Source organism: Thermobia domestica, chromosome 8 (assembly GCF_964235325.1).
Source record: "Thermobia domestica chromosome 8, izTheDome1.hap1.1, whole genome shotgun sequence".
NCBI classification, from domain to species: Eukaryota; Metazoa; Arthropoda; class Insecta; order Zygentoma; family Lepismatidae; genus Thermobia; species Thermobia domestica.
Genome location: NC_137461.1, coordinates 285,009,089 through 285,028,622, shown reverse-complemented (window position 1 = coordinate 285,028,622; position 19,534 = coordinate 285,009,089). Strand labels below are relative to the sequence as shown.

The following is a 19,534-nucleotide window of genomic DNA, read 5'->3' as shown; positions in this document are numbered from 1 at the left end:
TGAATGAAATATACATGAGTTTTTATCAATGAAATTTTAAGTACACTTATGCAATCATTTCTTCCACTATCAAATCATTAACTTTTTCTTTTAATACGTTTCACTCGAGTTTGAGAACTTTTTTTTTTTAATCGATTGTTATTGAATTTAATTATACAACATAAAATGGATTTCCTCCTATATATTTCTTTCTTAATATTTGTAAATGGATAGACAGTATAGTTTTCTGTAATTCAAAGATGACGTAGATTGTTGCAATGTCCATCACTTGAAGAGCAATTTTAGTAATGAACTCAAACTGAACAGCTGTCAGCGAAAATTCTAAAATGTGTAATAATTTGGAGGACAAAAGTGAATGATGACATTTTGAGCTTACTGATGTAGACTACCTTTTTATTTTATCAATTCCCTTGTTTAATTTTAACTCTTGCTTTGTATTTCGACGATATACAGGGTGGCCCACAATTATGTGTATGATGTTTGACTGACTGTAGTATTTGTAATTCTGGACAAAAAGTTTCGATATGGCAACACTGTATAGCATGAGAGTAGGAACAACGGTCGCTGGACTTAGAACCGTTAGTGTATGTCAGACAGGATGGTCTAGTTCTTAACGAAACCATTCCCGAACCGCTGGATCGGTCGAAGCGGGTCTGGGGAGTGCCTAATCTGATTTGACACCACGCGACTTTCCCTTATGGAATGTATCAACATCACATGCGCAATTTGGCTAAACTATGGGAAGCTATCGCAGAAGAGTTCCACAGGATACCAGTATGGGTCTCTCAAACTGCTTGTGACACGTTACTCTTCGTCTCCAGGCATGTATCGATTTGAATGGTGCATCGGTAAACCATGCCACGGAGAACAGAGATTAAAATTAGGAAAGGTATGAGACTAATGTGTTTATGTTCAAGTTATGTTGCTAGTTTCTTTACCGCAGTCTTTGAAAGATTATAAATATATATATATATATATATATATATATATATATATATATATATATATATATATATATATATATATATATATATATATATATATATATGGGCCACCTTAATATGTATGCGTATATAATACGTAGAAAGTAAGTAATCCCTTACCGTTATCCTTCTTCTTTCTACTGTACGCTCGTTTGGAAGTCTGTGGAGGTTGATCAGTTTCTCCATGAACCAAACTGTTCCTATACATAAGTAGAGGTTGCCAATCCTCTCCTCGACTAGACGGCATTCCAGTAGCAATGCGGCGATCCAAGTAATTCAATCTATAAGCAGAAAAAAAAGTTATTTTTTCTATTTCTGATATTTAACTGGAAATCGAAACATCAATTTGTCCCTCAGATCTTTTTATTTCTTATAGGAATAAAGGTTATGTATAAGGTTCTTAACAGACGACTCTAGGTTGAATTCATAGCTTAATGCAAATAAACTAAATTTAATTTACGTACATCTAACATGAATAACCAAACATATATCAACAAAGTGAGTAGCTCGTCAAACATATATCAACAAAGTGAGTAGCTCGTAAGTTATTTGATTGATTTATATTTACTTCTTCGTTAACTAACATAGTAACTAACGAAAACATTACGCAAAGGGAGTTATGTTCAAATGAAGAAGCTGTGACTACTAAAAAGAAACAGAGTACTCTCTACACAACGCGTATTGTAATTGTGTTTGCATACACGTTGACATATTTGTTTCACATGTTTCATAATTATTTGTTTATGATTTCCAAATACATTCTCCACAATCTATAACATATGTAAATAGTCTGAAGGGAATGACTCAAGGCCGGATCTCCCTTCATTAGCTAGGGTACGCCAAAATCTTGTTACGGAAGAAAACCTAAATATCGTAGAACAAAATTTTGGACAGTCACTTATAAAATCAACAAGAAAAGCATCAGTGAACCTGATATACCAACAATATACAAGATGGTTTAAATATAATTAATAATAATACCAGCCAAGTCCAGTACTTAAAAATAACGAATACAAACTATTGGAATCCAGAAATAAGAAAATACCAGCCAAGTCCAGTACTTAAAAATAACGAATACAAACTATTGGAATCCAGAAATAAGAATGGATGTCACAGTACCTGCAAAGAGACCCGACATCACTGTTATCAATAAAACTGACCAAGAGTTAAGAAGTAACCCTCACAGATGTAGCAGTACCATTGACTCATAACATACGTACAACATTCACTACGAAAATAAGCAAATATGAAGACTTGGCACACGAAATCAAGAAGGTATGGAAATGTCAGATAGTTACAGTAAGACTAATCATTACCTCAACTACTGCAATTGCCCCTAAAAGTACTGTGACGAAACTTGAACAGATAAACGCGAGACATCTTCTAACAAACCTACAAAAATCAGTAATACTAGACACGTTTGTCATATGGTCAGGAGGTTCTTTGGAGAAGAAGAAATCTTCAAATAATCTGCACTTGCTAGAGACGGGCATCAGATTCTTATGCTGAAATCAGTTTAAACCGAGATACAGCAATAATAATAATAATAATAATAATAATAATAATAATAATAATAATAATAATAATAATAATAATAATAATAATAATAATAATAATAAAGCTTAAGAAAAAAGATCCAATGAACGTAGAAACACTTGCAAACCATACTACCACAATTCTCAATTTTTTATGGATAATTTCTTACTGACGAACGAAGTTACTGAAAATACAATTTACTTTTCAAATTAACAAGTTTCTATCCACTGTTCAGTAAGATGGATAACGAAAATTGAGAATGATGCAAGTTCTTAATAAAAAAGATCTGGAAATACTGGAAAACAAGTAACAAACAAAATACTTACAAAAAAGCAAAATATAAATTATGACATTTTAGAAAGAACTTTTTTTTTTTTAAATAACCTACTTACACAACTCTCTTATCCTGTTTCAACAACTTGTTGGTAAACTCAGTAAGAATTTCCAGGAAAGGTAAATTTGGCGGTGGACCAGTGGGATCGGCGGGATTTTCCAAAGGATTTACAGAAAATAATATTCCCTCACGATGTAGGGCAGTGATTGCTTCACGGTTTTTCACAGCATCAAGGCCAAAAGAAAGAGCGAAGCGCTTAGCCAATTCCTACAAAGATTCCAAATAAAATGTTATAATTACTATAAAGAAGATGTATTACATGAAATACTTTAATAACTGTCAATATTAACATTTATTTCAGATTTAGCTTACTTTAAACATACATATTTGGTTACATAAAGGTAACCAAGAAAGTTCTGTGGCTTTTTCACCTACCACCTTCAAACATCGATATGTCATCTAAGACGTACCTGGAAAATCAAAAATAGTCCCCATCAGCATTGACGACCTTCTGTCAACGTTCTGGAAGGCCATGGTTTCCATCGCGATAGAACTTGGTGGGCCGTGAAGCGAAGGTATCAAGCGCACTTTGCACCTCTACTAGGGATTTGAATTGGCGTCCTTTAAAGTGATTGTCCAAGGAATGGAACAGGTGATAATCGGAAGAAGCAATGTCCGGGGAGTATGGCGGATGCAATAGTGTTTCCCATCCAAGGCGCAGAATGGTGTCCCGGGTCATCTTAGCCACGTGGGGCTTAGCGTTGTCCTGTAACGGGAAGATCCCTTTGCGATTCAGTAGTGGTGCTGCCTGCAGAATTTTAAGTTTTTCTTGAACACGGCTTAACTGCTGACAGTACACAGTTGCATTGATGTTCTGACCAGCTGGTAGCAATTCCCGATGCACGATGCCGCGAGCAGTCCACCAAACATCCAGAGGACCTTCTGGTGCAGTGCTGGTTACGGTTGTTTTGGAATCAGTTTATAGGCTGCTAACCAATGACGGCGCCATGGAGCTTCTTGCAGGATCCACTTCTCATCACAGTCAACATGCTGTCCAAAAATGGCTTCTTCTTCAGACGAGACAGTAAACAAAAACAAACATAGGTGCCTGCTCACATTGCCTTCTGACCCGGAGTCACATGTGGGACCCATCGACCCAACCTGTAGTGCTTCCCAAGTTAATGGAGGGTTTCTCCACTGACATTGAATTGTAGTCCCAGTTCCTCACTTGTCTGGTTACTGTTCGCCTCAATTACTGCCTGAAGATCTACATTTTGTACATGTGTTAGTCTTCTGGCACGTAGCGCGTCCAGTGTTTTGTGACCGTCCTTAAACTTGTTAAACCACCACTGTACTCTCCGCGTAGTGACGACATCCTCACCAAAGGCCTGGCACATCTTCCGTCCCGCTGCAGCGGAGTTTGACCCCAGTTTGAACTCTGTACAGACATGCCCTTAGGATGCTCTGTGGAGGTCCCATGTTCTCTCTCTCTCTCTCTCTCTCTACGCATGTTCACGTTGTAACTGAACTGCCACAACCAGGTAGAATGTTGGATATACCCACATCAACAACTGACCTTCGCCATATCTCTATTCGCATTCAACCACGGTGTAAGTCAATGGAACACAGACCTCTACAGAAAGCGACAGAACTTTCTTGGTTATCTTTATAAAATTGTTTGAACCAAAACTATTTCTCACCAAAATGCCTATTTCTAAACGTTAGAGACATGATAAAATTAGTTCATCTAGGGGGTTATAGCTTTATGTTTCAGCAAAATTTGGTTTATTGAGTGATACTCAGATATTTGTATTCCTTAATACAGAATACACTTCCAAATATTTCGGTTGCATACAGGAACTTTTAACGAGGATTATTGAGGTTTAATATATGTTGTATATTGAAATCTTCACATGTACAAAGTAGCGTCTTTTTAGCGTGAAGAATTTCCCTTTCTATGTACAAGGTAACCTAATCAACTGACTGCCTCTATTGATTATGTGTGTAGAGTACTCCCATATACTTTACCTATAAAATCTGTTATTTTCATTTTTCAGCTTTGTGCAAATCAATTATTATTTCCTCCACTAATCTCGATGTAACTTTCCTCTTCTTAACACCACTATTATAGATTCTCACTGCGGTTCATTGTTCCCAATCTTTATTTCCAAACTAGTAATAATTCGAGAGAATATGTAGAAATTTCTGTCTACATGTTTTGTATAATTATATGAACTCCACAATCACCGATTCCTACGAGTTTGGAAACAAGAGTTGGCAACAATGAACTGCAGTCCGAATCCATATTGGTGGTTTTAAGAAGACGGAAAGTTATAGAAAGTTATATCAAGATTAGTGGAAAAAATAATAATTCTTTTGCACAAACCTGAAGAAATAAAAATAACAGCTTAATAGGTAAGATACGTGGAAGTGCATTATACAGGCATCAATTTAGGGGAAACCAATTCTTTGGAATATCCTTTACATAGAAGCGGAAAGTCTTCAATCTTTAAGCTTTACTTTGTACATAAATTTACAAAGTCTACTGATATTAAAATAATAACTATGTGAGGATCTCAATATACATGTATTAAAATTCATTAATATGCGTTAACTCTTTAAAGTTCTGGCTTTTTCTTTTACGTAAATTATAGACTTTCAGTCAAGCAGCTACAGCATCATACTCCATTTATCCTAGGATCATGGTTCGTATCTCATTCTCTCAGAATAGAACAGTCTTTCAAACGAAACCATTCATATTTTCCTATCATGTCCCTGAGGCGGGAAATTGAAAAAAATCGGGAACTGATTTTTTCTGAATGTTTTCCTTTCCACATTTAAATCCCCTCTGGACCCCCCCCCCTTTGATAACGCACAATTTCAAAATCAACTAAAAATAGTAAAGGTGTACTAAATATGTGTATAAAATGTCAAACTTCTATCCTGAATAGTAAGGGCGGGAAAAATATTTACCAATGAGACCCACAATGACCCAGATTACTCCAAAAGACCCGGATGCAATAAAAATATTTCCTGAGAAATCCCTATTTATCCTAGGATCATGGTTCGTACATCATTCTCTAAAACAGAACAAACTTTCCAACGGTACCATTCACATGTCTTCATCATGTAATCTGAGACGGGAAAATCACAGAAATAGGGCTTTTTTAAAACATTTTTCCGCTCTGGACCCCTGTATTAACGCAGAGATCTGAAACAAATCTGAAAAATACTGCGGGGTACATTGAATGTGTGTGCAAAATTTCAATCTTCTAGGTGCAAAAGTAAGCTAGCCAAAAAACTATAAAAACATGCTTAACAAAAGTTATTTTTTTAAAGTTATAAGGTCATCACCTATGTTTCGACGCAGAAAGGCATGAAACCATACGTTAATGTGTTCTACAATGCCTCCATGCTTGAAAAAAAAAAAAAACACTACTCAATATGCTAAAAATAGTAGGTTAAAGCTTATTCGTGTATGCAACAGAAATATTGGAAAATTTATTCTATATTAAGGAATACAAATAGGTAAGTACAGGGTGTCTACTGTAATTCCAAAATGAAATTTCGAGACTTTTTCTTTACCAAACAATAAAATTTCACAACATTCTCAAGAGAAAATTGGGTGCGAATTAGGTCGTATTTTCATGCATGCCATAAAAGCATGTTTTTCTTGCGATTTGGTAGCGTCTAAAGCCGATCATATACATTTTTGGTGGTGAATTTTAACGTTTTATAGAACAAAATTTTCCAGTCTATAGTTATATTTGTACAGATTAAAATAATAATAATAATAATAATAATAATAATAATAATAATAATAATAATAATAATAATAATAAATAAATAAATAAATCGTGACCCAAAAGCTCAATTTCGTGACCTTTTCTTGACTTTCATGACTGTTTTCTGATTTCGTGACTTTTCCATGACTTTCGTGACCGACAGAACCCTGAAGTACCTTTGTTATATAAAAAACATTTAACCTATTTTGTCTATTTCCTTCTACTGCCTATATTATAGTTTAAATATCTAATATTGCCTATTCTTTACCTGTTCTTCAAAATGAAGATTTCATTAAAATACCAACAATGACTTGTTCAGTAAAAATCTCTGTCGCTTTCTATAAATTTAAAAAAAAATAACAAAATTATGCTGATTAATTATTTATTTATTTTTTACAAAATTTTATCTTAATTATTATGCCACTGAGAAGTCTGAAGGCCGAATATTAAAATATTCTAGTCATTTCACATAATGAAGTGTTTCTATATTCAGGATCAATAACACCATTTCCTCAAACTGTATTGATCCTCTGGTACCATACAAAAATTAAGGCAATAAAGTTAAACACACAGAAAACTTTCTAACCTATTTTACTAACCTTAAGACTAATAAATTCCTCGCTCTGGCGATTAATTCTAAGGCCATCTCTCTGCAGTTCACGGAACAACATTGTAAGACTTAAAGCCATGGTCCTCGCACAATTTACTTTATTAATTTCTCTTGCTTTTCCAAGCGTGGCTTTAATTATATCTCCGTAGTCATTGTAATACTGTAAGTAAACAGAATAAATTAGATTTGAGTTGTCCATTCATAGACTACCTTTCATTTATGGTGCATTTACATTAGTAAATTTCCTACCAAATCCAGGATGTTTTCCCAACCCTTTCAAGACTTCAAATAATAACACAGTTACTTGAAAAAAAAAAAAAAATAACTAAATAAATTAATAATAATAAAATAAATTATACTTATCTTTCTCTACATCAGCGTTTCCCAACCTTTTTTAACTTGCGGCACACTACGGGTGTTACTTGGATTCTCGCGGCACACTTATAAATATTATTTGTAAATATAAAACACAGTGGTATTTTTTCTGTGATTACTGATCTTCTCACAGAGAAGAAAGCTCTATCACTGTTTTTTCCCCTGTGGTAAATCATTGTGCTTATTTTTTATTCTAATTTAAAAATAGAAAACAATTGCAATGAAATATTGGACTCAAGTTTTTAAAAATACGCTTTCTTTTTAAAAAACTGTATCCAACCTTTTACTAAGAAGGAAGATCACTAAATAACAAACGAACAAACAAATCTCTTTACTTTTAAAACACAAATGTAGGTAATTTGTCGAAAGGATTGAATATTTTAAATTTTCAAGATGCGAAATAGTCTGCAAAAATAAAAAAGCAATAATGGTCATAACAATGACAACAAATACTTTTTTCAACATTAGAAATGTACAGAACAGTAACACGGTATGAAACTTAAAATTGTAGATTCATAGTAAAGGTTCATAGTAATGTGAAATACAAATATACATTTTTCCCTACGCTTTACAATTTGATTGCTATAAAATTAATAATTTTGTTTCGATTCCTCGCGGCACACCGGTTGGGAAACGCTGCTCTACATGAATGCTACAAACTAACCTAATCACGCTTATTTTTCATCTCTTCCTCCTTTGTTAGTTACCTCTTTAGACAACTAAGTATATGTCGCAAAGTCAAAATAGAATATCCTCCAGCAATAAGTGAACTTTGGAAACTGCAAGAAAGCTGTGTAAGAAGTCAGACGGTTGCAACTACTCAGCAAATAGTGACATCGTCGTATATTTCAATAGAGACTCTTCAAGTCGAAAAGTGGTTCGGCGAAACCGTTATATTTTTAGGACTCTTAGAGGCAAGTATTTAACTAGAGACTATTCAAGTTGTTAACTCCTCATTATTCATGAAGCTGTTCTCGTACATTCCCTACCTTCTTCTTTTTTAAACCATTAACACTAAATGGCAAATTTCTTTCTAGTTAGAGTGGTGTGTGATCGCAACGAATAGGAAAATACGAAATGTACAGGATGTAAAAGAATGAAATGTACTACAAATTAACAATGGGGAAACTGTAACAAAGCCAAACGAAATTTTAGCCAGTTGGATATACTGAAGAATCCTATAAACATAAGTACGGACTGAGATATGTTTACGTACTGAGTAAAACAAACTAAGATAAAGCGACAAATGATCTACGATATTAAGCTTTGAATTTGACAAAACTCACGCGAAAGGCGAAGAATGAGAAAACAAGCGATTCAATTGCATTGAATTATACTTTAGCGCCCCATTCAGTAGCGAGGCCATACTAGACGTATATCTACAGCTAATCGTCGGATTCGAACCACCGAGATCCAGCTGGGAATCGAATCCAGATATCCCACTCCAAAGGCAAGGGTTACCACATAACCACGAGGGAGCTCAAAAGGCAACCGATGAAATTAATTAAAACTATAACAGACGGGAGAATTAAAGAAATGTTCTGAATTCGTGATGATACAAATGAAACGTGATGATACAAATGAAACGCGATAATGGCTAAAGTTTTTTCATTAACGATTCCACTAAGAAATAGATGCAACATATCATGACTAGAATTATTAGTCTCGTATCACACGGAACAACAATGCTGCTTCAAATGCTAAACGGAAGATTATATGGGTAAAGAACAAACAGGAAATTAAGAAGAAGAACAAATAGTTGATTAGAGAGAGGGAAAGACATTATAGATGGTGCTGTCTTACTGCGAGTTCTTGGTGAAAGGATTGTACTAAGGAATTGGTTTGTTTGATTGATTATAGTTTAGATTTCTTTTAGCAGTGAGGCTTTATGAGACGTAGATCAACAGCTTAACGTGGACTCTGAACCACATGAGCTCCTACCGGGAATCGAACCCAGGTTTCCTGCACCGAAGGCACGTTTACTAATCATATAAGAACGAGGGAGCTCTTCTACAGAAACGAAATAAACTGTAGGTATTATTTGTTCATCTCCAGGTTAACTGGATTCTTGTATGTTAACTAGAGCAGTCTTTCCCAATTGGTGGTCCGCGTAAACGTAAACGTCCGAGAAAAAAAAAAGTACGTGGCATTATTTACATTTCACAATTTATAGACGACATAAATAATGCCATAGAGCCCTGTACATATGTACTACATACATGATGTATGCTTATAACTAGACATCGGATTTTTATGCAAATGCATATATTGTTTTGCTTATATGCATCTCTGTTAAACTTGGTAGGGGTTTCTAATAGCAATAATACAGCTCGAATTTGAATAGTGCATAAAAATGCTTATTTCAAAGATTAAAGCATATACTAGTGCTTAAGCGCATGTTCAACATATACTATAAGTTTTTATTTCAGATGTATGCTTGTAACATGCAATTAATCCAGTTTTAGTTTGAATTTTCAATACATTTAAATGTCTATGCAACAGAATTACTTTTTGCATGGGAGGATGGAAGAATGTCTGGTTTACGGACGAAATGCTAGCACTGATTAACAGAGCAAAAGCAAGATTGTTAATACGTTAAGAGAAATCTGATAATGACGAAGACTCATTATAATGTTGTGTTGACATCAATTCAGAAACAAGGACCGCACGGAATGGTGCTCAGAGAATGCTTAGCTCAAGCTAATTAAGTTCAACCGGGCGCCAGTGAGTTTTTCGTAAATTCAGGCGCATTATGAAAAAGAAATTGAAGGATGTTCTTGCCAGAAACCCCGCCTACAAAACAAATGAAGACATGGAGAATTACCTACACGGTTAGATTTCAACTTGCCAGAAAATATACATAGGTAGATACTAAACTTGCTCCTCTCTATAAATATTGTGCAATAAGATTTGTTGATATTGAGAGATCACTTTTGGCTACAAATGTCACAAACTGATACCAAAAAGTTTAGAGAAGCATATCGTGATATACTGTAAAGTTAATTACAGGAAGGAATAGATCATAAATTATTTTGTATTTATTTATTTATTGTACATCGGAAATTTAGAAAAGCACTCTAAAATACAACTAAAACGTGAAGAACAACTCGAGGTCGTATTCTCGTATCACTGTGTTTATTTTAATCCCATAATTTGTGTGTTTTAAAAAGTTATGAGTATATAAATTGGTAGTATTATAGAACTAAATCCTGAAGAGAAGTTCCTGAAAAGTAAAGTCCACTTTCACCTACAAAACTTGTCATAACTTTACTGCATGACTGAAAAATGCTCTCTTTTATTGCATTGTGAGTGCATATTAAGCGAATATTTTAACACATTTAACAGCATAATTGCATAATTGCATGCATATTTTATGAATTTTAAGTACATAAAAATCCGATCTCTACTTATAACATACGAAATAAAAATTTGTAATTTAATTATTGTTATTGCTCTCAACTACTATTACTACGCAGATACCACAATTTAGAAGTGTAGGGTCCTATCTTGTCCTAAAAATAAAATGGGGTCCGCTACCCTGAAGTAATCGGGAACCACTGAACTAGAGAATGTGTCAGAATAGGTTAGCAAGTGAAGTTGGAAGGAGGCTATCTTTAGTATTTACAACACACATTCTTCTAATAATGATCAAGTATTTTATTTAAGAATTAAAGAAACCATCAGTTAGTTACAAGCACTCATCGCTTCAGATGTTCTGAGGAGAGAGAATACGAGAAGATTCTTAAATATCGGCGGAGAATAATATTCATTAGAATCACGAAACATAATAAATATTTTAGCATTAACAAGCTTTCATTCTGACGTAAATAAAGAAACCTTTTTTTAAAAAAATTAAACTTTCAATCTGACGTAAACAAAGAAGCTTTTTTTAAAAAAATTAAAAGTTACTCTTAGAAAAATTAAAAGAACTTACCTTTACATAATGTTTGAACACATCTGCCGCAACTTTCGTCGGCATCACATTGTATACAATAAGTTTACAAAATGACGCGAGGAAGTTTCTTCTTTTATGGAGCTCTTCAATCTTTGTATGCTCATCCTGCTCATCTGAAATAAGAAAATTTTGTTTTATACTGCACATACTGAATAGATACTTGTTATTTAAATCAGGGTTTCTCAAACTGTGGTTCTCATGGTCCTAGGAGATATGCCCTTCTGGTCCTCTTAAATTGAACTTCTTCGAGTTTTACGCCTCACGGTTATGCCGGTTAGGCTAAAGGAGACGGTGATGATGAGTAATGAATGAAATGGTGGAATGAAGGAAGTGGGAGGAAACGGGGGAACCCCGAGAAAACCCCCACACACGGTGTTTGTCCACCACAAAGTTCACTTGGCGGGGGCTGGGATCGAACCCGGGACCCCAAGCATCAGAGATGAACGCTCTACCACTGAGTCACCGCGGCCCAAATTGAACTTCTGTCGAAAAAAGAGAGACTGCGACTAATAAAAGTGTCCCACTTGAAAAAAATATATTTAGAAACGCTTATTTAACTTATAAACGAATTATCGCAAGGGGATATAATTCTGTTTGCAGTTTAATGACCGTCGTCAATCTGCGAGACATACCTGATACCATAAAACAAGATTTATTTTCTTAGAAGAAAAAGAAATTAGTTGGGAAAAGTAGGATCTATATTTTACTGTATTAAATCTGCACTTTTATGTTTAAATTTGTTTTTGAGAACAAATGAAACAGCAAAAAAAGAACAAGATCTTCACCAAAATACAGAACAAGTACTTATATTACACTTTCCAATACAGCCTTTCCTTCTCACAACTACCTGAAACTCGCCAAATTCTAGGCTTTTTTTTTTTTTTTTTTTTTAACTATATTCAAAGGAAAATAGAAGCAACAGGAAACCGAAATTCAACAATTCGACTGACAAACAGCATATAAGAGAGTAAGGTAATTAATTTTTATAGTTAAGAAAAAGTATTCTTTGTGTAATAAATGTACATTTTCCCACCTAAACGATTTTTCAATAACCTCTCCACCTAGATACTTCTTATGCCAATAATTTTGGAAGTCACTAATTTAGGTGAAGTTTGCCCTGCAGTATAAAGAACATTACGTTTTCTCTAAATTAAACAAGTTCTACTCAAACTGAACAATTCGTTACGAAATTTTTAAGCAACAGAACATGTAGATACTATGGAGAATTAAATATTAAGTTGCAGGTAATTATGGTCGGCAGATAATGGCTTGTTCATTGCCAGGTAGCTGTTAATTAAATGAAGTTGAAATGTTGTTTATTAAATTTATGGTGAATCCGAACTTACGAAGATTTGTAATTTGTAAGTAATATGATGTGCGGGTTCCCACACGGCTATATGGTTAGCATATGCATTTCGGAGCGGCTGACTCGGGTTCGATTCAGGGTGTGGTTCGGAATTCCACGTTAAGCTGTAGGTCGTCTCATATAGCCTCGTTGCTCAAAGGAAGGGTAAATTCTAATTCCTCTATCCATCCATGATATTGTGGTAAGAGCTATGGAATTATGGTAATGTGATACAAAGAAAACTTCACAAGATATTGGAATTATGAGGAAACATTGATTATGTATGAAGTGATTCGACAATACCTAATTCGAGGTGGGAAAATTGTATAGTTGTTGATCGTGGTAGTTATGGTAATCAGAATATTGTATAAGATCAGTGACAACAAATAGCTGCTTCCATTTTATTCACTACAACAGGAAGGAACCAAGGTGTCTATTAAAATTCCAAAATGAAATTTCGTGACTTTTTCGTGACCTTTTCTTTACCAAATCATAAAATTTTCTAACATTTTCACGAGCGAATTTGTGTGCGAATTAGGCCGAATTTTCATCCATGCGATACAAACGTATTTTGCTTGCGATTTGGTAGCGTCTAAAGCCAACCATAGACATTTTTGGTGGTGAATATTGACGTTTTATAGAACAAATTTTTTCAATCTGTACTTACATTTGCAGTTAAAAAAAAATCGTGACCCAAAAGCTAAATTTCGTGACTTTCATGACCATTTTATGATTTCGTGACTTTTTCGTGACCGATAGACACCCTGGGAAGGTACTGTTATTAGTAGCAACTGCAGCTTTCAGGCACCCAATATATGCACACTACAAGATAGCCTTCATACGTTATTTTACAACCACTCTGGGTAGAACGATTTTTGCTTACTCTTACAAGAAATTAAAACATTAGATATTGGTCAGTTGTAGTGTTAGTAGTTTCACTGCGAGATATGCATGCATTCGTGCTGATCTCGCTTTAAAAAGTTATAAAATAATAGGAACACCTGAAGATGGGAACACGTCAGATGTCTGTGTTGACAACAGTCTCACAGCGATCGCTACGCCGGGCTGATTGTGTTGCTGTGTTACGGCAAATTCCATACTACGTCAGATGCAGAACAGTAGTGTGCAGTGAATTGAACAGACGGTGATAGTGTAAAACTGGCGACCTTTCTCATTTCCGGGCGAGCATGACGAAAGTGGGAAGTGTGCCGCGAGAGACAATGCAATGGTTGGAAGAACGCCCTCGGTGACAGGTCCCGCTGAGCATTAAAGCATGGAGAAACTCACGAAGCACCTCCCACAGCCTGTGTTGACAATCACAGTCTGCAGCGACGTATATAACATGGATATACGGGTGAAACCGCTGAAAAGGGATCACACGCCCTAGCATGGAGTCAATGGTACTGCGAACATACTTTACTGATGATTAGAAACCTGTAATATTGTCGGACGAGTCATTGTTCACCTAATTTCAAACCATGGGTCAGGTTTATGTGTGGTGGACACCCGAAGAATCCTACGATCCACAGTGTCAAACCATGAAACACGTTGGTGGCTTGTGATGTTATGAGCTCTAATACCCTAGCTTCCAGTGGATTCTGTGCTCACGCATCACTGCCCGTGATTATGTCGCCATTTTAGGGAGCTATCTGCACTTTATGGTCCAAGTGCTTCCGGGCAGTGACGTAATATTCAAAGATGATAATGCTCCAATTTACATAGCTGGAGCTGTTATGGTATGGTTTGAGGACCATTGGGATAAGTTGCACACCTCTCCTGGCTCTGAATATAATTGAATATTGTTACACATACTGTAGAAGCAGAGTAATTCATTGTGTTGTAAAAGCTTTCGTATATTTCCGGTGAGTTTTAGTTTTCGGTTCCGACAGGACCCGAACTTATTCGTGTTGTTGAACAAAAGACGCCACTTATTTATATGAAGTTAGGAACTATTGAAAGTGGTTGTGTTCAAGAAAACATGGACTTATGTTGGACGATTTGTATGTGCAAATACAAATAAAGTCACATGGACTATAACTGTTTAAAGTCACATGGTAGCGAACTCTTGGCGGATAAAGATCGCTACAAACAACTACATTGGGGCAGTTTTTTACAGAAGACAATACTACTAGTGGTTGTGAAGGTATTTATGCAGATAAAATTCACAAATCCAGTACTTGTAGTATGAACAAACTGTTTTTCCTAATCATTACTAGAATTATGTTAGTACCCGCGGATACTCTGCTAATTCAAGATAGAAAGCATTGAACACTTATGAATGAACACGTGCCTTACGTCTTACGTAGTTACTGTTGACGCATTAACTCGGAACTCTTATAGTGACATATTTCCAATATTTGTGGCCCATTTTTGAGACACGAATCCGGCGCAGATTTCTGCCTCCATTCTCTCCCACAGAACTGGGTGATGCGGAACGGTGTAATAATCCATTTGCTACCATTTACAATATCTATGATTCCATTTCACGTAACATCAGAGCTATTCTGAAGGCGAAAGGTTGTCCAACGTCACATTAATCTGGTAAGTTCCACTTTTTCAAATCTTTCTATTATTTTGGTAAACATCTGCATATATATCAGTAAGCTACACATTAAAGGTCTGCATGGGCCGGAATTTTAGCCCGAGCCCGGTCCGGCCCGTGAATTTACAATGTGAGGCCCGACCTGAATCCAAAATATGTTTTAGCATTTAGGCCCGAGCTCAAGTTATAATCAAATGAGCCCGAAATTACAGAAATTTAATAATTAACGCAAAATTGTGTTTTTATTGACAGCAATTAGAGGTTTAATTTTGCAGTTGTGATTTAAAAGTTCTCTACAAAGAACGATGTAATATATATCGTTGTACAGTATATTTACAAAGGGAGGCCCGAAAAGGCCCGAGATATATGGTTGTATATTTAAAAATTTACGGTCCGAGCTCGGCCCGGACCCAAAGTTATATATGCTTTGTAGACCCAAGCCCGTACAGATCTCTACTACACATTACCCGAAAATTTCAAGTTAATATTTCAAGGACCATGTGTTAATGTGTCCCCATTCTGTTAAACACATGTTTCAAGGCTGGAAACACTGGAAAGTTGTGCTACTTTTCTAAGATAAATTTCTACTCGTAATTGCTACCACAACAGAATCGATTCCTCTGCCTGTAAGCTAAATATTCATATAATGTAGATTTCTTTTATAATACTAATCTCTACGTATCCTTAAGTCCCAATTTGCTCCTAATTAGTAGAAACTTGTATATTAAGACTTACCATCTTCCTCTTCGATGAAGACGTAACTCTGAATGAAATCATTCAACATGATCTGTAGCGCTCTGTCAGGTGCGTACACCAACACGCTCATCACAGGATTACTCTCCAGTTGATTGCAGAACACGATCAGAAGATCACAGATAGTGATGTATGCCTGAAAGAAGAAAAATGAACAAACTGAAGTACAAGTGAAATAAAGCAGTGTCCGAAAGAAATCAAGTAAGATATATTTTCCTAAGGTAATGCCTGCGGAGAAAAAACGGTGCAAAATTATTTATATACAACTGAAGTGAATTACGAAAGCAAACAGATATACGCTGGTAGCAAAAAAGAAGTTAAGCGCAATATGAACCTTAATTCAAAATAAGACACTATATATTCAATAAAACGGAACATGGTTGTTTATTGTCATAGAAAAAGAAGCTCGTTACTGGTTCCTACCGTGTGCCAAGTGAATAATCCTCTATTACTGTTGTTTGCCTAAGATTTTCTTTCATATTATCCTCTCATTTTCGTGATCTTTCTGGCAAGGATTCTTTATTTTACGTGGTGTGAAAAACGTGTCCCGCCCATTTTGAACTTTCTGATCTCATGATCAGTACATTAGCTGACCTCTAAATACTATGTAATTTTCCCTATTCACCCTTTGGTCATCTACAGTACCAGTAACGATATTTCTAAGTTTTACATCCATATTTACGACGGTAAAGAAAAACATGAGAAGTGCAAACGAATGAATTACAACAAAAATTGCCAGTCAAGGCAAATACTCGGACAAAAGTAGCCTGCACAATGATTTCGTACAAATGAGCTGCGGTACTGAAACACAATAGTCAGAGAAACTTCTTGTCCTGTAGACCACAATTACTTGTGCGCTTAAGTAATACGAGTAGTTGTGTGTCTTCGGCGTTAAGCTTACGACCATACGACAAGTTAGGTATAAAAGTCTGTTGTTAATCCATTCTGAAACTTTACGATTCACAGCTTGTATGATGCTTCAATAAAAAATATTATTGTTACGGACGGGTATTCCAGATTATTTTAGGATTGTGGAAAGGAATATTGCACATTTGCCAGAATTTGGATCAACATTGAAGAAACTAATACGACATACTCAACAGAAACAGCTTTCATTGAACAATCGTGTAAACAAAGAACCAGGAAAAAAAAAACGTACAAATTACATGTATATGCATTATTAATGTACACTGGGCTCCATCATGGATAAACAGCGTACGTGCCTTTGGTGTAGGAGACCCAGGTTTGATTCCCTGACGAAGCTTATGTGTTCAGATCTCACGTTAAGCTGTAGGTCTACGTCTCATATAGCTTCGCTGCTGAAAGAGACCTAACTCAAAACAAAATCAAATCATTAATATAAGTTGCTTTCTTCCTTCCTTCAATAAATCAGACTGGACTGGAGTAACGTGAAATATGAATAGTGTACCTGTTCATACACGCTGTCGACAGACATAAGAAACAATAAAAAGTACCATCGCCTCCTGTATTAATGGAGAAGTTACTGTAAATGGACGTATTTTTCCCCTTGGGTTTATTGACCATCCCAAACAACAACAGTAAATGTTACAAGAGTGAACAAAATGATCGCGTACAACCAAATATTCAGGAGTCTAGCGTACGAAGGTAAACTTAACATTAATAGCATAGAAACATCATTGCTTCAACGCGGCTAAGATCCAAGGTTAACAAGTTTTACTGTACTTGTTCGGTTTCTCCCATTATCACGTCATCTACAACTAAACCCCTTTCTAGCCCTTTGTTGTCTTATTATTCTAACTAAGCTTTCTACAAAGTTGAATAATATAAGATACTGCACATACTATTACATTTCATCCTATATATTAACTACGAACAACCTTATTTTCCATGATTCGTTTGTGTTCATACGAGTTTTATGATCAACCATATTGCTTCTTCTTTTGATGTTTTATCTCCGAGTACGCTAGAAGAGAAGTTTTCTCACTTTGATCTTAAAATGTATGGATGTTACAACTACTTGTACATCAACTCACCTCTTCCTTAAACATTTGGTTGGGTGACACGACCAGCATTTCTTTCATAACCTCCATGAAAGCAACCAACCGCTCCCGAAGACCTTGCAGCTCCTGTGTGTTGCCTCCCCTATCACATGAATCCTCGACGTGTTTCTGGTCCCAAAGAATCCCAAAGAAACAAGACGAAATGCAATATTTGATCGCCTACAAAACGCAAAACAGAACACATTAGAACCTTAAACGTCAAATTTCAGTTTTAAGGCGGCAGACTACTAAATATTTTTGAAAAACTAATAATTTTTCTTTTGCCCATTTTTCGTAAGTGGAAAGAGGTAATAAAATGTAACTTACTACAATAATAGATAATGTTATTCTACACCCGAAAATACGAATCGGAAGAATTTTCAGTGTTGCCATCCATAGAAATTACAGTGTGACCAGAATTTGAATTACTCGAAAATCTAGGTAAAGGCAGCGACTAGAAAAATGAACTCAACGGTAATTGACGACTTATCATGCTGTCTACCTTTCTTGTTTACTACTTTTTAAATAATATTTCTATTTATTTTATAAAACTTACATAAATTATTACAAAATAAATAAGTTATTACAAAATAAGTAGAAACATTTTTTAAAAAGTAGTAAACAAGAAAGGTAGACAGCATGATAAGTCATCAATTACCGTTGAGTTCATTTTTCTAGTCGCTGCCTTTACCTAGATTTTTGAGTAATTCAAATTCTGGTCACACTGTAATTTCTATGGATGGCAACACTGAAAATTCTTCCGATTCGTATTTTCGGGTGTAGAATAACATTATCTATTATTGTAGTAAGTTACATTGTATTACCTCTTTCCACTTACGAAAAACGGGCAAAAGAAAAATTATTAGTTTTTCAAAAATATTTAGTAGTCTACCCCCTTAATTAACATTTTGTTTTCGTACCTTAGGTTTATGTATTGTACAATTTTACATGATAAACATGGACTTCTAAATTCACTTGCATTTTTCATTAATACTGATAATCACCAAAGGAAACTTATACTCCCTACTGGTCTAGTGGTCAGTGTGCGCGCCTTTGATGCACATGGTCCCGGGTGCACGATTCCATTTTAAATCGTCCAGGCAAAACAAAACTGGTCTTTATCACAGTCTCAAATTTCATTCATTCATTCATTTTTTTAAATATGGGATCTACATGCAATACTATTAGACACGTATTTTTCTTTTTGCTGAAAAAAAAAAATCTCCTTCGATATACAGCCCTTCAAAATGGCTGCCCTTCTCTCGGATTGCTCGAAAAACTGAAAAATATGTCAA

The 19,534-nt window shown here is 35.3% G+C and overlaps 1 protein-coding gene across 3 annotated transcripts in view; it reads right to left on the bottom strand.

The window, feature by feature from the left end:
* The window catches only part of SA1 (stromal antigen), a 106,279-nt gene that overhangs the window by 21,413 nt on the left and 65,332 nt on the right, over nt 1–19,534 (bottom strand). For all 3 annotated transcript variants that reach the window (XM_081769888.1, XM_081769890.1, XM_081769889.1), the window contains exons 15-20: nt 18,234–18,419; nt 16,201–16,354; nt 11,558–11,691; nt 7,238–7,408; nt 2,912–3,120; nt 1,104–1,264 (exon numbers count right to left, since the gene is read on the bottom strand). In XM_081769888.1, the coding sequence (XP_081626014.1) occupies nt 1,104–1,264; nt 2,912–3,120; nt 7,238–7,408; nt 11,558–11,691; nt 16,201–16,354; nt 18,234–18,419 (1,015 nt within the window). The remainder of the gene's footprint in view (nt 1–1,103; nt 1,265–2,911; nt 3,121–7,237; nt 7,409–11,557; nt 11,692–16,200; nt 16,355–18,233; nt 18,420–19,534) is intronic.